This window comes from Crassostrea angulata, chromosome 7 (genome assembly GCF_025612915.1).
Source record: "Crassostrea angulata isolate pt1a10 chromosome 7, ASM2561291v2, whole genome shotgun sequence".
NCBI classification, from domain to species: Eukaryota; Metazoa; Mollusca; class Bivalvia; order Ostreida; family Ostreidae; genus Magallana; species Magallana angulata.
The window spans coordinates 1716450-1738912 of NC_069117.1; the positions used below are offsets into that span (position 1 = coordinate 1716450).

At 33.9% G+C, this 22463-nt stretch overlaps 1 protein-coding gene across 4 annotated transcripts in view; it reads right to left on the reverse strand.

Annotated features, from left to right (window-relative positions):
* Position 1: 1 nt before the first annotated feature.
* Positions 2–22463, reverse strand: part of LOC128191868 (steroidogenic factor 1-like) — a 28163-nt gene continuing 5701 nt past the window's right edge. For 2 of the 4 annotated variants that reach the window (XM_052864204.1, XM_052864206.1), the window contains exons 3-8: positions 8347–8475; positions 7302–7442; positions 5846–6561; positions 5027–5131; positions 3881–4034; positions 2–2910 (exon numbers count right to left, since the gene is read on the reverse strand). In XM_052864204.1, coding sequence (XP_052720164.1) covers positions 2663–2910; positions 3881–4034; positions 5027–5131; positions 5846–6561; positions 7302–7442; positions 8347–8475 — 1493 coding nt within the window. In that variant the 3' untranslated portion in view covers positions 2–2662. Of the gene's footprint in view, positions 2911–3880; positions 4035–5026; positions 5132–5845; positions 6562–7301; positions 7443–8346; positions 8476–12276; positions 12447–15799; positions 15989–22463 lie in introns of those variants that run through there. The other 2 variants (XM_052864205.1, XM_052864207.1) reach the window with 2 other exon arrangements.

Genomic DNA, 22463 nt, shown 5'->3' on the forward strand with positions numbered 1-22463 from the left:
CAATGGTTCTTGTTTTATTTCATATATATATATATATATATGCAGTGGAGCAAATCTGCAGCAATAACAAGACATTGACCTGACTGCCACAAACTGCCATCAAATCAAGTACTCCCATGCATGGTTCAATGTCTTGAGATTATTTTTTCTTTCTTTTTTTACCAACACAGAATGAGAAATAAGACCAAAACTTGAGGTAACTGATATACTGGGAGAAAAGTTCTCTCTAGTACAGATTCCTCTAAATATGTCTCATCCCACATCCATGTTTTACAGTTATTCATATCAAAGAGGACTCTGTTAATGGTTTGAGAACAACTATACAATGGTTTTTTTTTTCAGAGTCCATTAAACAAACATGAACAATGACTGTACGAGAAGTTACAGCCAGGCATTATTATACAAAACATACAGAATATGAAACATCCTTATAGCACTTTTCAATTTCAACATAGCACTAACACATGAGGCTTACAACAAAGTTTGGAAAATTCATCCTAGTAGAAATGTCTTGTATTCCTAACAAAGGAACACTGCACCATTCTCACCAGAGCACACACGGTTACACACACTCACAAGTGTATGTACAATTCTGAAACCAAGGTATACACCAGTACCTGGCAGTTTCCAAAAATCACACAGTCTGCTTGTGTAGTCACAGAAAAAAAAACTAAAACAGAGATTTAATATGACATAAATATGAGAATATATTAAATATATATATTATATTGTATAAAACGGGTTTTTAGACTAAAAAAATAAGCCTGTTCTCCTGGCCATCAAATTCCCATATGAGTAAAAGGATATCAACATTTAATTCTATATAATTTTGTATCATCATGAATAAAGAGGAATGGTCATCTTGGTCACATGACCCGATAAGAATTGGGTCACATGACTTAGCGTTCATCAGATCACATGATCAATCGTCAACAAGGTACATAGTATATGTATATAATTAGGAGTAATTTAAAGGAGGTCAAAATAGCTGCTGTTAAAATCTTTTAAATATAATTTTCTCTTCAAAAACCAATTTTTCTAAAATAGTGAATTAAGCTATAGAAGTGCAAAACCCAATTTTTTAAATCTGCACATGTATATATACTTTTATGTAAAACTCTACATATTACACTTGCCATTTTGATTACAAATGTGTATGCATGTGAAAAAGAAATTTTGGTGAGACTTTTCTTTTTTTAAAACTTGTGTTGAACATTTTTTAATCATTTATGAAAAGGTGTTTTCAGGAACAATGACTTTTGAGCAACTTTTATAAAATAAATGTTCTTTGATTGTCAAACTTCAGTGAACTACATGTATTAGGAAAAGTAATGGTAACAGTTATCAATCAGGTCTTAGTAGTATACTAGTCAAGCTGAGATTGGAATAATTTTAAATTGTCTAGGATAGGTTTGCACAAATTGATGCATGTATTAAAAAAATCATTAAAAATGTTTTTTTATTCATATTGATATTTATAAAATTTGTAAGATAAATGGGTAAAAATAATATCAAATAATAATTTTCTCTTAAAAATAAATAAATTTCATTTTTATTTCATATTCACGTAAAAGTTCTAATTATAAAATTCAGAAAGATTATCTAAAGGTGTTGATAAAATGCTTTCCCCTCCCCATAAGACACTGAGTGACTGTGGAGTCGGTGACTGAGGGTTTATTGCTATTGCTATACAGCTATCACTGACCGCCTCAGTCCTCTACCCCCAGGCCATCAGCAGCCAGGAAACAAATGCCCTATATAAACATAATACAATGGCGTAAAATAAAAACACAATGGGTCCGTAGCCCATGCATCAGACACCACTTGTACGCTGGGATTACCTTGACCTGACCTTTATTTTTAATTTAACAGAAAAACATGACGTATACTAAGATATACTGTCTCAAGTTGTGGACAAACAAACAGAAGAAAACAGAATTATTCTTGCCCTTTGAACCAAGAGCGTCACACACTGTTATTATGAATGTAATGATGAGGCTATAGATCACATATGCATTAACAAAATGTTAGGTTAAGTGAAACGCTCTAATATCAAGCAACCAATAATATTCATCTTTCTATGAAGATAAATACAGAAGTACAAGAGAGGCGTGTGTTTACTAAGTCATTAACAAAAGATTACAAACATGTACTGCCAGTTCAATGAAGGCATTATATGTACATTCTGTAACTGATATAAATGCACACAACAAATTCATTCTCATACAACAGTTCTTAAAAATCAACATTTCCACAAAAAATTGTTCATACACACAATTGTATGTAAAATAGCACTGAATGATCTCTGACGTTCCTCAAACTGAGAACAATGTACAGATATAAACAATTAAAGTATACGATAACAAAACAGAGGAAATCATGGCACAAGCTTGTTAAAAATGATTATCGCATTTTGTATTTTGAACAGTACATAGCAGAACACTGCCACAGTTTACACAGAGTATAACTTTTATCTGTAGTCTTTATGTAAACTTCATTTCCCTGATAAAAAAAATAAAACTCAACAACCTATAGATAGAATTCCTACAGCTCTCTCTCTCTCTCTCTCTCTGTAGACTGTTTCCATCTCAGTACAATAAGCGTGTTTTACCAGCAACAATTTTTTCATACACCTATTATACACAATTTAAAATGTGTCTAATTATTTCTTCTTAGAATGTAGCATTTCTATCAACAGTGTTTGATCGGGAATTTCTCCATTTAAATGTTTGTAGTATAGAAACTCTTCAGCATGCATACTGATCAAGCGGACTTCAGGAAGTCTCAACAGAACTTGACCAAACTTATCCTTGAGGTGCGGATAAAAATTGACGCAGTACTCCATTAGAGCCGAGTTTACTTTTTCTTGAGAGTTCTCCACCGCTTGGCGATTTTCCAAACCAGGTACATCTAAAGTGAGAGAAGTCCAGGATTACAACAATGACATTATATAGAAGGTTCTCATTTAATAACTTTTCTAGATGTAGATAGAAAAAATATATCTTAACGATCCTCCTTACTTTCTGGAAAAAGTTACGCATACCAACTCAAGATGCCATTGATTTTAGAGGAATAGAGTTCTAGCATGTGTTTGACTTGAAAATGACAGAAAAAAGATTCCAATTTGGGGAAAGATCAACTTTTAAAAATTTTCTTGCCATTCATAAAAATAAAATTTCCTTCTGTATTCAAACTTGGGACCTGCTGGTCAGTTGACAGAAGCTATATTCATTGTGCTACAGAGATAGACAACCAAACTCGGGGATAAAAACAGTTTCCAAAAAGATTGAAATCACCATGTTGTGAGATACTGTCCTAAAAAATAAAAGTAAGGGGGTGTCGAGGATGCTTTAGACCCGACATGTTTAAACACCAGTGAACGAGCTACTAGACTAAAAAACCTTCAAATTATTAAGCCTAGCTCACAAGTATATATTCTTACAAAGAATAAAAAAAAAATCATATAAATGCTTGTTGAATTCAAAAACAGGAAATATATTTTTTTTAATGAAAAGAGGTTCTGGTGACTTTAGTGAGTTCTATGACCATAATTCCTGCTTTTTGATTCCTTCCGTAACGGCCTTCCTTCTTCCATAAAACTTGAGAATTTCCTACTTACCTATCATTAACCCATGCAAATCATTAATGCGCACACTAACATGTATGACAATTCACTTGTAATAATTAATTCACTTTTTGATTTGAAAAAATCCTTCCCTATTCAGAACTGCAGAGAAAATCCTGCTTACTCAATATAAATAACACATATCATAAATATATGGACTCAAGACTACGGTACTCAAATGTCACAATTAGTTTACTTTTTGATCCCAAAATCCTGTATCCTTTCTATCTGAGCCTTACAGTATAGATTTCTTACCAGGGTTTAACAGTATAAGGAATTTTAGGCACAGATATTCGTTGACATCAATTTTCAGTTCTTTCATTTTCCGCACCAAGTCAAAGATACTTTCTTTGGCGGCTGACAGTCCGAGTTTGTCCAAACAATCCAAGGTTAGCTTTTTGCCATTTAACTGAAAGGAAATGGTTCACAACAATATTACTTTATTAATCTGTTTTGACATGAATTGACAAATCCAAATCAAAGTTTTATATTTCAATGAACTTTAATTTATTGGTTTCAAGCGAAAATCACGGCAAACAAATAAACTATTTTTTTGCTTTAAAGGCCAAACATTTTTACCGGGTGGTAAATCTCAGGTGAGAGTGGGGCCTAATTTCTAGAGGTGTGAAACCTCCTGGGCTTGCATTATACCTGAGTTCTTCACTCTTTTAAGCAATACATGAAGCTAATTAATACACAGGAAATCAACAATTAGTAAGAATTTATTTAGTCACATACATTAAAAGAGATTCAAATATAGACTATGTATTTTCAATTACTGAATAATTAATTTTCATTATCACTTTGTTAAAAATTTAATTTTTATTTCCCCCTTTTAATACATGAGGAAAGATATCAAAGATAATGTTGTTAATTGCTAGTAAACAGGACCTGGCCAGATCCCGCTCGGACAATCACATCAATCAAACTGGGTGCTATTGTTTCAAACTGATTGACAAGCGGCATCATTGTGACGTTTGTACAGGTGAAAAAGGGGGCGTTTGTAAAATTTTGCCCTTTAAAGCTGAAACTGTGGGAAACAAATTAGGCCAAACTAAAATTATTGTTTGTTTAGAATCGCCGCACTGAAATTTTTTTAGCTAAAAATAAAGAACTTTTTTTCTATTTAAAGATTTTTTATTTTTTACCAATTTTTAATTAGTTAATCTTCAACTTTGAAAAATATTAAAAAAAAAATTCCTCCCTGCCTCCTGGGTCTAGACATCCCTAGGCAGCAATTCCAAACATTTTTTTAAGAATGGCCATAGCCAGTTTTTCTGCTTTAAAGCTGAAATCGTGGCAAATAAATCAGCATGGAAGGGTGATACAGTGAAATTACTTTGTGTGTTTAAATGATCAAGAGTTATCCTTTTATTTTTGTTGTTAATTAAATGGACATACCAGAGTGACCTCCCCTGACCAAGTATCCCTGACCAGCCGATGGACCAGGTCCAGTATCAGAATCTCACTCCAACAGTTCTGTAGGAGCTTCATCTGGTCCTCCACCTGTCAACAAGTCAAAACTTATAGAACCAGAACAAGATATACATGTATTATCCTTAATCTACTTGTTGTGGACTAAAAGTAAATATGTTCTATAATTGTTAAGTTATTCTTTACGAATAGTTTTTTGTATCATAGCTAACATTTTATCAGTTTATTTTCTACATTTAAAATTTATTGCAGAAAATCATCACAAAAATACCTAGTTATATTTGTAAATGTGTTCTGAAATACTAATGTTCACAAACACTTGATGGGAAACACATTGCAATCTTAACAAATGTCCCATTTTACCGACACATAAATATCAATCATTGACTGTAGCTGATATGACCTTGACCTGAAATACAAGTACAGGTTTGTCCTTGACCTTTGAATTTATCAAGCAATTTATTTCAAGACAAGGGTAAAATAAGCAGTTTGAGTTAATCACCAAATAGGAGACAATTCTTTATATGCACTTTCATTGGATGCTATTAACTACCAAACGCTTCAACTTACTGTCAATAAAATACAATTTTTTTTCCATCTTTTATGCTTATTTTTTCCTTATGCACAGTTTTTTTAATCACCGTTGCCACAAAATGGTTGAACCAAGAAATAAACCCATCGCTAATAAAAGTTGGACTAAAGTATATACCCTGCCTTATCTTGCAGATCATGTATCTAAAAGAGCAAAACTAAAGAGATCAGACTATAATTCAGGTAGATAAATACCTTTAAATCTTTGAAGAAAAATGAAGTCCTCGCCCACTCCACCATCAAAAATAGAAGCTGATCTGACAACTTACAAAGCATGTTGATTAGAACACTAGGTTGTAAAATGTCTTCATGACCAAATTCATTTTGTACAAAGGATGTCAGTTTTTGTTTTATTTCATTCTCATCAGCCATGGATGCTTTCACATCCAGAATCAGCTGAGGCACAATTGGCACGATAGGGGGCGCCACTGGAGAGAGCGGCGACATCTGTGTTGGACTGTGATGGTTGTAATGGTGATTGACATGTGACGAGGATGAATATTGATTGCGCATTGCTGACACGACAGAATGATGGTAGTTTGGAGGCATGGTGTAGACCTGAGATGGAGAGTTGGTGGAAGTGGGCAGAGCTTGTGAGGCGGCCCCCGAGTTGGACAGACGACTCAGGTCCTGGGGGGGTGAGTCCGGCATTCCCGGGGAGGGCATACCAGACAGTGGGGGTGAGTGCATTGCGTATCCCACGTTGCCCTCTGAGGACAGCTGATGGAGCATGCTGGGATCAGGCTTAATGTCTTGATCTCCCATCATGCCCATTCCGCCGGAGAACCGAGCATGACACGTGGCGATTAGTTGTTGCTGCTGTCGGAGAGCTTGCTGCTTCAGGGCGCGGTCCCGCTTGTACATCGGACCAAACTTGTTTCTTCCTCCCCGCATTCGGTCTTGCCTGACAGCTATAAATAATGAACAGGACAAGCGGTAACCACCCATATCTAACTTGGATAATGCTTCATCTCAAACAACAATTAATATTACATGCACCAAAAAGTCTGTATTAAGCTACACCTTCCATAATTTCATATAAATATTTCCTTCCCTTTAAATTAACAGAAACTATCAAGATTAAAACAATTCACAAATCAAATAGGATAACAAAAAAGATCCCTTACATAATTATGATTATGATATACATACTAGTAAATGACAAAATCAGATGTAAAATTCAACTTTCATCCAGTAATCAGACAATGATGTTAACACCAATATGACAAAGATCATACAAGGATGTTAAGATCTGATCATACAGGGATGTTAACACCTGATCAATCAGGGATGTTAACATCTGATCATACAAGGATGTTAACACCAATATGACACAGATCATACAGGGATGTTAACACTAATATGATACCAAACATACAGGGATGTTAACATCTGATTGTACAGGGATGTTAACATCTGATCATACAGGGATGTTAACACCTGATCATACAGGGATGTTAACACCAATATGACATAGATCATACAGGGATGTTAACACTAATATGATACCAATCATACAGGGATGTTAACATCTGATCATACAGGGATGTTAACATCTGATCATACAGGGATGTTAACACCTGATCATACAGGGATGTTAACACCAATATGACATAGATCAGACAAGAATGTTAACACCTGGCTGACCTACCTTCCAGCTTCATTCCCACACTGAGACACTTCTGGAATCGACAGTACGGGCACCGCTTCCTCTGACTCTTGTCAATGTGACAGTTTCTGTTGTCCACACATGAGTATACCTTCTTGTTTTGTACGGTTCTTTTAAAGAAACCTGCAATTAATAAAAAGTTGAAGATTTTTATCTGACAAGTCTACCGTAATTCTGATTTTGACATGGAAAAGAAAAATACATGTATCATTTTTCAGACCTGGGAATTTTTCCCTCCAAAATCTATCATTTTTTATATCAAATTAAAGGTTTATACCACAAAATGCTTGTTACAAATTCTTGGAAAAAATTAACCATAAATACTATCTACAAGGAAAGATAACTCTATCCAGTACATGTGTACACCTTTTGTACACTTTTTTGAGCCATAGATTTACAAAGTAAAAGATATTTACTTTCACATACTAACATACATAAGGTGGCTCACTACAACTTGAAAATTTTTTCTCAAATCATCAGAAAATTACTTGATTATGATAGATATAATAATGGATATTAAGAAGTATTTAAGTGTAATAGGCAAAAAATGTGCAATTTCAGATGAAAAATTACATTTTCGAAAATTTAATTCAGAAAACATGAACAAAAGCTCTAGGTGGATTCGAACTCATGATCTGCAGTTCAGAAGCCCACTACTTTAATCACTGAGCTACAATGATATACAACCAAATCGAACGATATAAACAGTTTAACAAAACATTTAAATCGCCATCTTGTGACGTAGTGTCTTAAAAGGTGTAAGTCTAGGTGTAGTGAGGTACCTTAATATGCATCAATGTAATTTTTCATGGCCATATGTATTCAAAATTTCTTAAAACAGCTATCATTGTAATATTCAGTAGTTTATCCTAATTACTTAACTCTACACAGATGTAAGTCTTAGTCATTTAATTATTCTCGTAATCTAATGAAATTTAGATTTCTGTATTAATGTCTTAAGTTCTAGGACCATCATCATATTTATTTTAGGATCACATACCTGCAGTGTAATACTAATTTTCCTTACCTTTACAACTTTCACAGGTAAGAAGTCCATAGTGATATCCCGAGACCTTGTCCCCACACACGGGGCACAGCTCCTCAAAGGCGTACTTCACGTCCGGGGGGTACTGCATCTCCCCCCCACTCCCCGAAGCTGAAACAGTCAGAGAGATAAGTCAAATTAATACAACATGTATAGAGTCAACTATTATGTATAGCAATTCCACACACTTGATTAGGAAACTTCTCCCAGAAATCAACACAGAGCAAAACAACTTACCAGGCGTCAAACACACAACATGTAATCAGTTCAAACAAAGGGGGACTGTTCTGGAATCACATGTCTTTAAGGATGTTACTTAGACAAGACTTTTTCAACATTTTTATACACATGTGGACAAGGGAAACCTCAATTTTTAACTTTTCACTGAACTTGTTTATTCCATTTAGGAGCATTCAAAAGCAAAAATTCATGATCAAGGACAGTTATATCAATTAGTGGGGAATATTCACACTGAATAAAATGTTAACAAAGGTGTGGCATTATAAAATCTTCATAGATCAGAGGCCGGGTACTATCATCTGTGTACACAGTACATGTACAGATATAATAAGCCAGGTACTATCAATGATTATCTGTGTACACAAACACATGTACATATATCAATAAACCTGACGGCCTAACCTAAGATAAAATATGATATATCAACTAATGCTATATTATAATAAAAGGAATGGTGTTCTTCTGGGTCCACTGACATGTATCACCAGGCAACAATATAATGGACAGGATTAGGATTTTACTTATTTGTCATGTAACTTATCATTCTGCATATCATTTTGTTGTTAACAAGCTTAAATGTACATCCTACTTACAAAAACCATATTAAAAGTCTTGGTGGTGGCCTTCAAAAGTAAAATTTCCAACGGTCAAAGCCCTTCAAGAAATTGTCTTCATTCTTCATTAAAAAACTCTGCTCATTTTCCCACTAAATGTGACATATTGTCCTACTTAAGATGCCTTGTAATTATAATATGCCTAGAACCAAGTAATACTAGGGCCGATTATTCCCTAGAGGTCTGCCATATTCCTATATTGAATTGTGAGCTGGTGATTTATATCTTCGATATAACCAGCTTGCATTTCTCAAACTCTTGTGATCTACATATTAAAGAGTTTGAAAATAATTCAATTACCATGTATATGTCATTCTTTAGGGCATCTCAAGCCCGCACATAGTGTGACATTATTTAATATTCATGCTTTGTGTGAACTCGGTGCAGTAAAACAGATAAAAATGAATTTCTATCTTATAAAACCTAAATATAATCCAAAGTTTATACTGCAATATCCAGGAATCTGTACGCATTAACACAAAAATAATTCATTTAATGGCTTTAAATCCCGCAAACGCTTAAGAGTTCTATGAACATGTTTCACCTGACCGATTATCACGTTTAATTTCAGACAAGCAGTTAGAAGAGTTTGGCAACATGTAACACAGTTGTCAACTTGATCCACTGAACTCTGTTATACAGCATGAAGTCATCTTAACATTAACTTGATTAACCTGACTGAACAAGAAATTCTCCCTACGTACATATTGAACTTGTTCTTTACAAGTTATGAGATTTACCGGTATATAGCCGATCAGATGACCCCAATACAGTCGACTATGAAGAGCTGTGTCTTATCACATGACAATCTTATAAATACAACGTTTACCTTCACCTGACTACACTATTAAACACTCTCCCCCTACAACTGCTTACAGGAAAATATTCTGTTACAAACGCTTCTACAGTAGACCCCAGTTATATCAAGTTGCAGAGGAGTACACCAAACATTTGTTATGTCTTTGGTGACCTGATTCTGTAAACCATCTATAAATAACATGTATATTGTCTCATTTATACACATATCTTTCCATAATTTAACTTTCTAATAAATAATTCTACAAATTTTAGGTAATTAGTAAAATATTTCATATGTTCTGATAATTGAATTTTCGAATTTATTAATGAAATTTGCATTATAAAGAAATAAATTGCATCAATTTAAATTTTTAGGGTAGTTGAGATAAACGTCATGGCAGCCAGATTCTTAGGTAACTTTAAATATCAGACAAAAAGTAATAACAGTAGTTATTTAAGCAGTGACCAAAAATACAGAAATTCATTGTAATTCATGACAAGACCTGGCATTTAGAAGCATAATGAGTCTAGATTAAAGATTTCACAAAAGTCTTTACAACATCTGGCTTAGATGAGCTGTTCGGCTAGAGGAGCAGCATGTAGGCTACAAATGATTCTCCATCTCATTACTTAATTTCTACACACACACAATGGTCTGCTGATGTGAATACACAATCCCGTGTTGTTAGGGATCAGACAACAGATCAGCATCAACCACCATGTTGGTTATATTGACTGGTATGTCACCTCAGTAGGTCCGATTATACGGACTGGCCGGTATATTGCCTCCACAAAAAATTCACCATTTATCATATCTGTGCGTAAAGGTAACAAACATTGAACTGCAAACAATCCAAATATTTAATTTACAACAAATGACAAAACCAGAAATCTTAGTTTGATTTTATAAAATCAATTCATATCAACCTTACATAGCAATAATGATGATAATACAAAAACATCCTCCTCTTCAAGAAATAGAAACACATTGAATACAGACATCCCGCCCCCTACAATCCCACTCACCCCCCACCCTCCCCCACATCCCTACCCTCCCAAGACCAATTCAACAAATCACTTCTTTTTAAACCCAACAAAATTTGTCTTCTTGATATTTTTAACCTCATACTAGAATGAAATGCTGGAACCTGGACTTTTTACTACAAGAACACAAGTATAAATCTCTGTGGAGGGCGCGGGACTGGTCTATTTATCAACAGACATACTCTGGCCCGGGGACACACTGAATATTAAGACCCTGTTACTACACAGACATCATATGTGTTGTAAAAAATCTACAGCACACCTACATAGTAAATATCTACCATTTACAAATAACAACTTGAACAACAAAATAATAATGCCAAGAAACTGCTGAAAAAAATATGTGCATGCACTATCTGTAAACTAGCGTATCCTAGTACGTGTCAACACGGCCATTCTCCTCACAGAGTGTCATATGATTTCATATCGTGCTTAAAACATGAATATCAAAATGGTTTCTCAGAGCTTGATGGCCAGTGATATCTGCTGCTCTATGTCAATATAGGTCTTTTCCTGGTCAATTCTTTTCTTCCATGGTCAATTCCAACATGAATATAAATATGTACAGATCAAGGGAAGGGGTAGCCAGGGGTAGGAGCCCCCCTCCCTTTAGTAAAACAAGTCACTAAACGTAAGTCTTGGACCAACCCCTCTTCCCCCTTTGGAAAAAATTTCTGGATCTACACACGTTTATCACAATTTACGATTAATGAGTTAGTTGCTATGTACATGTACATAAGCCTGTGACAAAATTATAGCACAAAAATTTGATATAGCCTTCCAGGTATAAACTAATGGCTGTAGCTTGATAAAAAAACATTACAAGATATGCATGTACAAGCAATAAACAACACAAATATCGTGTGACACGATGTCATCAGCACTATTAACTAGAGAACCGTGAATCAATGAAAACCATGATAACCTCTATAAATGTATGCATATCCACATTATAGTGCATAAATACTGTAGTCCCTTCTATGGGGGACATGTAGTTTAACACTGTCATATAAACTAGAATGCACAATACTACCGACTGCCAGACCATGTCGTCCGACTGTAGGTTTGTTTACCACATAAACATCACAATACACTCACTGTGACCCGTTTATTGAAAAGCTACCTGCTGACTGAGCTGAATAAAAACTAAGTCGCCTGTACGACCCAGATCTGAGTTAGCGAAGTGTTTGGACATAGAAGTTTAATTAATACATACTGGTGGAAGGGTCTGCGTAGTCTAAATCACTCATAAGTCATTTGGCAAACAGAATGAAACTACAAGTATAACATGGCTGAGGTTCAATAAACTCTAGTGCATAATTAGGTCATACTCCATTCACAGGAGAGCTGTTTCAAGGGGAATAATCAGTAACTATTGAAAAATAAAAATATAAATGTACAAGATTTTTCTATGCATAAGCTGCCTTGAATCAGATAATCAGCATTTCTTTGTACATGAACATATGTACCAGTATGCATACAAAAAAAGTGCAGAGTCTGTGACAATATTTTCATTTTCAGAATAATTCAAATGAACAATTAAATTATTGCACCATTGGATCATCACTGTTTATGATACATGTAGCACATACATTGCAAGCGCATTCGGTACTTTTCAAGATCTCAACAACATTACAAAAAATATATATTAAAATTAAAACGAATACTTCAAATAAGCATTGACTGCAAATAAAATAAAATCATTTCAGGCAGTGTTTACAAAATGGGATCTTAAGAATTATTATAAATGTTAATCACGATAGATCCAAATGCAATTATTTTTTTTCATATCAAAACTTTTGTGACTATTTAGATATCCTCTTACCTATCTAACCATCTTTATATAAAGAAGTATTGATGGGACAAAAAAGTTCTTTTTCTTTTTTAAATATAAATTCACAAAAGTTTTATGAATGTAGGATGAGACATAAATCTCCCAAGAAATTACAGTAACAACCTTGAGTTATGAATGTGAGAGGGATCTTTACTCATCCATAAGTTAGACCTTACTCATCTGAGATTTTTACCTGTAAGGTTACCTGGTCTTATAAGCATGCTTTTTTCCATTTAAAGTGAAGCCTGCAGTCCAATCTAAAGGACGTTAAACTTAGTTTCAGAATGATTATCCAGATTTAAACAAACAAACACAGATTTCATGCCACTGTCGATGTGTCAACAAATCTTGTAAAAAAAGAAACTCAAAGCTCCAAATGGTTGTTTTGTATTTCTGCATTCATGCAGCCTTTTCATATTCTCTTCTTTAAATACAGGCTTTCCTGAAGCAATAACCAATTAAAGCTGTTTTGCATGTCAGTAACATTTTAAATTAAGTCATTCAATCTAGGCCAAAAAAGCTTTTTTCACTCTTAAGAATTTAGAACCTTAGAAAATCAAGTGTTCTATGAAACCATAAAGATGGCTCAGATAAAGACAACTAAATTAACTTGAAATTGAATAGACCTGTCCTAACAAAATTTCAGGTTTTCCATTAGGCACTTAACACAAATGTCCAATAGGTACATATACCCCCAATAGTTCCCCATAGATCAATTCATACGGCATAAACACAGTAGAGACTGGGTAGAGCACATTACCAAGCATTCAAAATTCAACAGAGCACTCGTGTACATACTCGTAGAGATATATATCACAGTTTGCAGTAAAAATAAATATATTAAATTCTGGGAAAATAAATTTCCCATGTTTTAATAAAATTCTGTGATTGCTAATTCCTGAAGCAACAACCTTGTGTGGAGTGAGGCTCTGGACAGCTGTGTACACGTGTGGGACAATGGAAACAGGTGTCCTCATAATCTGGGTCAGTGGAGGAATCCCACCAAAACATCTCCATATTACATAACAGCTCCACATCCATGTTCAATTTTAACAACAACTTGACAGCTCGGTCATCAGACAGCAAAATCAAATCATCAACACAATCGGTCTGTACACAATCAAACTATAAAGTGAATTGTCATTTATCTCCCTCAAAAAGAATGAAACAATGGAGAACACATGAGGTTAACAAGATATTGAATCTAGTGACCGGTGTATCAGGAGTTTAAGTTTCAACCACCCAAACCACAAAACCGCATTCTGCATTATGAAGCTCCCACTTGACAAGATGTTTCCTCTCTCAGACACTGACTCTACAATGGAGTTCATTATTTGGTTGTCTACCTGCTATGAAATTAGTACTTTAATTAGACCTACAATATGCAGTTGTTTAGGAGAAATAGACAGTCCTTTCATTGAAAATCACTAGATTATGGCCAGGTTTTACATGTGTATCATTACTGGATTTATTTTAATACATGTTCTACTTGTAAAGTATGTCAGTATGAATTGCCACAAAAAAGAGTCCAACCAACACTTACTAGAAAAAATAACCTACCCCTAATTAATTAATTAATTAATAATTTAAAATCTTCTACAATCCACTACCCATCCAGCTATAACAGTCATCAAGTGTATACCGGTATATTATACTATATATATCGAATAATCCTGATTCTTTATTTAAACAATTGACAAGAGAAACAAACAAAAATGTCTCACTTTGAATCAGTATAAATCATAATGAAATAGATTCTTGAGAGGATGTAAAACAACAGTATCCTACAACAGTGGAAAGAGGCAACCAAATCTCCACTCACTCTAGACAATTCTTAACTAAATTGAAGAAGATTAGACTTTTATAACAGAATCTAATTGTTCTAGTAATCCGCTCTCATAAAAAGACACATGCAGCTATTACTTAATGTAAAAGCACATATTTTTGTTGGGTCAAATTTTCGTTGTTTTTTAACCAAATAAAATTCCATTGGTATTTAATTTCGTCATATCGTAATATCTTTATATTCATTAATACTTTGGTTAAAAATTCGTCATGGTTTTAATTTCGTTAATTTATACTGCCAATGAAAATAACCAAATTAAAATTCTCAATGAATATTACTGCTTCCATAGTATATATAAGTGTTTTAAAATTTGCAAAGAAACGTCACTGCATATCTCAGGCCATGATTGAGAAATTTAACATCCATTTTGTTGATAATGTGAAAAAGCTTATAATAAGCTTCAGTTCTTAATTACAGTCATGCAGAGACGCCAATTCTTGCACATTAAAAAAATACAATAATTACTGTAAATGGTGCTATAAATAATTTGTAGTGTCCATCTGTGAATCCTCTACATCTTTTTTGAGATAAACATGAACCGTGTGGACACAAACCTTGAATATTGAACATTTGCAGGCTTAGCTAAAAGGGAAAATGTTGACCCCTCTCTGACTGTGTAACGTTTATCTTAAGTAAACAGAGATCAGCTGATTGCTGAATGAACAAAAAAAACAACCCAGTTTTGACAAAAGCAATCCCTAACAACAAATATTGAAGAAAATCAATAGAAACAGTATGCATCATAACATTCATTCAATATTGACACAAATTAATATTGCATTTTCTCAATTAATCGAAATTTACGACAGAACAGAGCACGTGCTTCGCACCCCCGTTAGGAGCCCCCCAGCCTGCGAGAACCACATGTCAACAGACTACTGGTAGGCCGGTATTGGTCAAACATGTCCGAGAAAATGCAAAAATATTTGCTGACGTGACAGTCCCTGATTATCATTGTAATATACAGGTCCAAATGAATGTCATTAACACACATAAGCACAAACTTTTCATTGATAAATCTACTGCAAGCGACAAGTTCCAAGCGGTGGAAATTTTTACCTTCATCTTGAGGCGAAGAACACCCTGGCTCGGAATTATTCAAATTAGCGCTGACTATGGAATTGTCATCGGTATCCAACTTTTCTGAGTGTTGGATCATACTGATATCAATATTTCCACATCAACTAGCTGGCTGTCAAATCGAGTACATTTAACCAAGAGCACTGGAAACCCCGACAGACCACAATTTCTCTAGGTGCCCGGTCTCATTCGCGAGGGCCCAATTACGCATGCGTCAGGCCTTAACTAGGACAGCTATTCCTTGCTTTATTGTAAACATGGTGCTCTTGAGGGGAATCTCTCCTTTCAAAATTATATCTTTAATATATACTGTTAAAACACACCTTTGATATCGATAAGAATATAAAATTTACTTGCTGCACTTCACAGTTGGTTCTAGTTAGCCTACTGAACATATAAGAGTAATTTTTCTGTCACAGAGCTGACATAAATTAGAGTTATCTTTCTTGTTCCGTTATGAGTCATTGATATTGACGCGGTGTCATTATAATCATCATAATCATCATCTTCATCGAGAAAATACTCTTTCAAAAACCGCCCATTGTCTGATGCAAAAATTCAAAAATAAAAATGTTCTTTTTGGTTTGTTTGTTGTTTTTATTTTTATTTTTTTTTTAGGTCTGACGTTATATTTGATATGAACTGTCATTTGAAATATATCGCACCCTCGCGCAGAAACTCGCACGACGAACACCAACAGGTAAAGTTCATAAAACCAAAAACTCAGCAAGTATTCAACATCATCCCTTCTCTGTAAAATTACACAATAAATCATCTCTCCCAGGTGAAAAATTAAATTAAGTTTTAAAAAATCGCTTTCTTCAATATCAGAGTTAGAAGCTGGGACTAAGAGAATCTCGAGAATAAACTGAACTTCCAATATGGATTATGACCCATTTCGCACCTTAGAGCTATTAACATTCAACATGCGTCGTTGCCAGCATTTGATGACAGTCGAGATTTCATGCCTTTACGTCACAGTGCATATGAAACCTACACTCTCAGTAAAAAGCATATCGACTCGGGCGGTTAATTCAGCAGATTGATATAAAAGATAGGAACTCGATGTCAATACAGACATTTTTCATTTATTATAATATTTGACCATGTTATTAAGTTACATAATAATTTGCATTTCACATAAATCAACTTTTTTTTTTTTTAAATGGAAGCGCCCAATGCTTGTTATCTACTGTATGCGACACTCTACATACAAGGTAGAGCAAATATAGCGTGCATTAATCTGTATATACAAGTAAAACTATTCAATAAATTTTGCGCTATACACCATGCACTTTCTGACATATATGTATTTTATCAATTTACGTATGTTGAAAAATTCACTCTCATGTAAACCTTGTAAATCACAGCTAGGCACCAGTTCTGCGATAAAATTCAATAACACTGTATAATAATAATGTTATTATCATACTTTGTTAGAAATCAGGTACACGTGTTGTAGAGACATCCAGCAGATATCACCGTGTTCTATAATCAAAAAACATCCAGGGAAGGCAACGAAACGAATGGCATTCTTTTATATCAGTGACCCCCCCCCCCCCCCCCCCCATCGTCTCAACAAAACCCGTGGCTTGAGACGATGCCCCCCCCCCCCCCCCAAATAACCCCATCTTTTATCATGAATTCAAATAGTATCGAAAAATCAAAAAATAGGAAGATCAATGTATTAATTAAACGCTGATCCACCCTCCATCCAATACATACCCAGGCGAGTGCACACAAAAGAAGAAATACGAGAAACATAAAAAATAAAGTAGGAGCGGATCCAGATACCTTTCTGACAGAAGGGGGTGCTCTAACCAATGTACTAGTATTTAACCCCCCCCCCCCCCCCCAAGAAAAATAAAAAATTGGAGGGGTGGTGGTAATGATGAAATGTACTAGCATCAATGAGTGTGCGGGGGGGGGGGGGGGGCAATGTCGTACAGTCGTACTGGCGTAAAAACATCGCACAAAACCATGCACAAGAACAATCCGAGATACTGTAATGTTGGTATATGATAATAATTTAATTAACATTACTTGACAATACTACGGAGACACAGAGCCTGGCAATGGTATGACCTTCTCACAGTCTGGGTAAGGAGGAAAACTACATGTATTTAGATAATATTCCCTGTCGAATTTGGCCATAGGAACTATCATATAGAGCCTTGTTCAGGGTCAAAATTTGAGAATTTAGTGTCACACAATATGCATGTACTTTTTTTATTTTGGTTAGCCAAAAAAAAAAAAATTATTTTTCTACGTACAATATATTTTCTCATTAATTAACTGCAACAAAAATGTGTCATCATAATGACTTACCTAGCGTACTTACATTTCTCGAACGAAATATACCTTTTACTTTGTGTTTAAAACTTTTTATATATATGTTCTTTAACACGTGCATACGAGACACCGGTAATGCTTGTGTCAATATGGTAGCAAACTCTCCAGGATATGACTACACATCTTTTCTGTGTGTATTCAAATTATTTTCTATGTACGTCTCATAACATCTTGACAAATGCTTTTATAAACCTCCAAATTAATTTTACCCTTTTTGTACAAAAAATAACTACAGAAATATCTTGTGAAATGATTTAATAATTGTCCCATTATGGCGACATCTTTAACCGCATTAACAAAAACTTTTTTAAGTACTAGATTTACGAGATACATTTTTTGAGATAGTATCATTTTTTGTAATAATAATATATACAATGTAACACTAAAAACCATTGCTTTTTAAATTAGAAATTATGGATTACGAATATCCATTGTTGACAAAAATATCAAGATACTAGCATTCAAAGCTGTATGTACACTTAGACAAATAGGAAACATCGAAATCTAAATGACAATTATATGTATAGAAATTTTCTTATATGCATTTATATATTTTTAGAGACTGTACTTACCAATGAAAAACATTCAAATAAGCATTCAATTTTATGGCGAATGTATGCGAATTATTCTATAAATGCTATCCCGGTGTTTGATAAATCTTTTTGATAAAAACTAATCTAATATAAATTAACGTGTCTGTAACAAGAAGAAGATTGTAAAATTTTTAGAGCTTGTGTCCAAGAATCATATACAAATGAAAGAAAGTTGTATACTGTTTTAAAATAAGAATGATTGAAAAAGCATATACATTTGACATAAATGGTAAACTGGTTAAGTATTTCAAAATTCTCAAATTGGAATTTTCATCATCTATTTGATGCAAGTAAACAATGTTTAATAATGCTTGAATAGTATATTTCATCATTATCCAATTCACATTCAATACAATTTACATACCAATAATTTTTAATGTAATTATTTCGATCTGCTTTCATCAACATTATGCTAAAATGATTAAAACTGCCACCCAAATTTCAGTTTAAAGTTATGTTGAATCTGAATAATTTAACTCTTTTTTAGAAAAAATAATCCTCAAATAAATTAATCCACAAGAGTTATCGCTCATATATCATATGAGTTTTTTTTTTATAAAAAATTATTTTTAATGAAAAGAAGTTTTGGGATAGTTTTTTTTTTTTGCAAGAGAGCTTTATTTTTTTATTTACAACTAAATTTTCTCAATTGTAATTTATGAAAAATGCATTAGCAAAGATTGTGTTTAAATTTTAAAATATGATATAAATACATTGTTTTAATGTGAAAATGATCAAAGACTTCAAATATTTTCCCTTACATACAGGTAGTTATTTTTTTTTTCAGTTGACATGCATATAATATAACGGAAAAAATAAAGGAAAAAATAAATTAAGAAAAAAGAAATTAAGTAAAAGAGATTCGTGGTTAAATTTGTAAATTGCTGAAAAAAATGAAGCAACTTTTAAAATATGTATATTATATTGGGCCGTTAGGAGGTCGCTTCAAGCAATTTTTAAAATATGTATCTTATATTGGGCCGTTAGGAGGTCGCTATCTTCAACAGAACGCAAAAAAGTATCAATTTCGTAAGATTCGCCTAAATGAAGAAGAAAAAGAGAGGTGAGTACCTTCAGTCCCCACTCGCGTTCCTACCCACCCTGTGTTCTTCCCCACCCCGGGTTCATACCCACCCCGCGTTCATACCCACCCCGTGTTCTTCCCCACCCTGCGTTCCCCCCACCCCGCGTTCCTTGAGCAAAGAGGGTTGAGTAACTGTTTCTTCTGTATAAACCAAAATTCATGATACATTTTGGACTGTATTTACATAGAAATCGAGGATGTAAATAAAATCATTGTTGCTTAATATTGAAGATGCAAAATCTCAAATTTCTGACAAAATTAAAAAAAAAAAAAAATATGTTTCCGTTGGCTTGAAAATAATTTGTTGCTTATACAGATTTTGACATCTTTTTAATATCTCAATGAATGGACCTTTCTGCAAACAATAAAATAATCCCTGCATTCGAAAAATTCCTTTCTTGACACATTAAAAATTTCTCAAATATTTCATATTCTAAAATCTATCTAAGAGTAACTTTGAGATTAATTTACTGTATAGCCTAAATTGTATCTAAAGATAATGCAGATTAACCATTTTTAAAGTAAAACTGTTAGAAAAAGATGCATAGCATTCTTTGTTTCAGTTGATGATTATTTCATACCGAGTAGGCCCTTTTTACTTTCTATTTTATTTCAAATGCTTTTAGAAACTTTAAAAGCCCAAGAAGCCGTCTAACACAACGGTTTACTAATAAAAACGACCCCCATTTTCCGCCTGGGGGTCATCCCACTATTGTTGGGGGGAGAAACGTGTACTCTCCAGAGATGGATCCGGGCCTGATAAAGTTGGAGGAAACAAAAAGACACGGGGTTATTGAGCTTTTTTTTATTGTTCTCTTTTTAAAAATATTTTTGGTGCCTTCTTTATGAAAGAGAAGTCACAATGAGGAAAACTCAATATTTCGCGAAAAACTCTCTTATTTTATTATCATCTTTTTTTAATTTTTAAAAAATATTTTACGAATGATTTAAAGCAAATAATAACAAAATTTATTTGAATAATAAAATACATTTAAGTGTAGGAGTTTTCTGAAAGAAAACTTGAAAAAATTGTTTCCGTATTTAGAAAAAATTCACTATCTCTTGAGGCATATGTAAATCAGCAATCAAAATAAAAATATTACAACTGATGCTACTATAAAATACAACAAATTCTTTACATAGTCTTAGCGACGGCTTGTCAATTTTGTTAAATGCGTTGATTTCTATCTCTTTCTCAGAGCCACGTGGAGCCATATTTAATAGAATTCAGAAAAAGAAGGGTTGAAAAGAAGAAAATCTGTCGCCACAAGCTTGTATATCAACAGTCGGTCCAAATCATGAGCTTTTTCATAGGTAAGAGGAGAGGTGGGACCCTGTAAAGATTTATAGCCATCTGTCTGACAGTAAATTTCAATTTTCCAAAATTTATAGTCAGATGTAACGAGCCCTATATCGAAGTATTACCACTGAGCACCAAAATTTTTATAGTATTAGAATAAATTCATGAAACACGGACCATTCATGTTTCAATGTTTGGTGAATGTGGGGCAGGGAGGGGGTATCATGTATGTTGGAGTTACCTTAAACTGTCCTATATATTATTGTCAAACATTTCAAATACTTTAAAGTTGTCGAGAAACCAAATAGATTTAAAACCCTTTGAAGTTGGACAGCTACACAATGAAAACAATTTACAAATGCATGTAACAGTTAAAATTCTGCTCATCGCTGACTGAGATTGTAATAACGAGGCGAATTAGACAGCTTTTACCACAGAAGTGTTTTAATGTAATGCACTGCGAGGGTTAAAGTAAAGATTTTCAAGAATAACGTCCACAAAAACCTTCTATATTAGTCCGATTTGAAGTCTACAAAAGTTACAAAGGAAATACGACCGTTCGCCATTTTTTGATGCGGAAAATCGTTTGTTTGTCGATAAATGGTGAAATGCCTTTAACTGCAGCAATTATCTATTTAATTCAATTCTGAGCTTGCAGGCTATCTGACTGTTAATGTTTTCTAGGCGCTATCAAATCAATGTGGTCCTCTTCATCAATTACAGAAATGCGACAACTTATTGTCCGCATCAGGTTTTTGAATCCGATATCTCCATATACTAGCAGGAAACTGGGTATTTTTTTTGGTTGAGAAAGAAAATAATGAATTTTTTTTTCAAACTAATAGAGCAACTGCAACGACAGGAAAGCATATTTCAAAGACTTGAGAGAAACAAACATAGGATCAAAGCCAGAAAGGCCAACTGCTTCAGATTGAAGAGATTGGCTCCTTTGAATAGGAGCTAAAATGTCAAAATAAGCTCGGCCTTATGTGGGGGAATCTTAAATTGTACTGTCGGAAAGATTCAAACGGATTTCAAAATGCGAAAATAGCTGAAAACTAAAATTACCGAGTCACCCTTAAGAAACTGAAATTTGCACTCGATTGAATGGTGTAACATTACTTTCATCTTGTAGATAAAAATCGGCAAGAGCGAGAGCTAGAGTTTCACGGATTTTAATTGACAATCAGTGAGAAGACAACACAAGGGGGAACATTTTCACTTGGGTCCTGCATTGTTTGTTTTCATTCATTATGAGATGTTGATAACATCAAAGGCCCCAGTAGAAACGGTTAGGTAATCCAGTGCTTCATT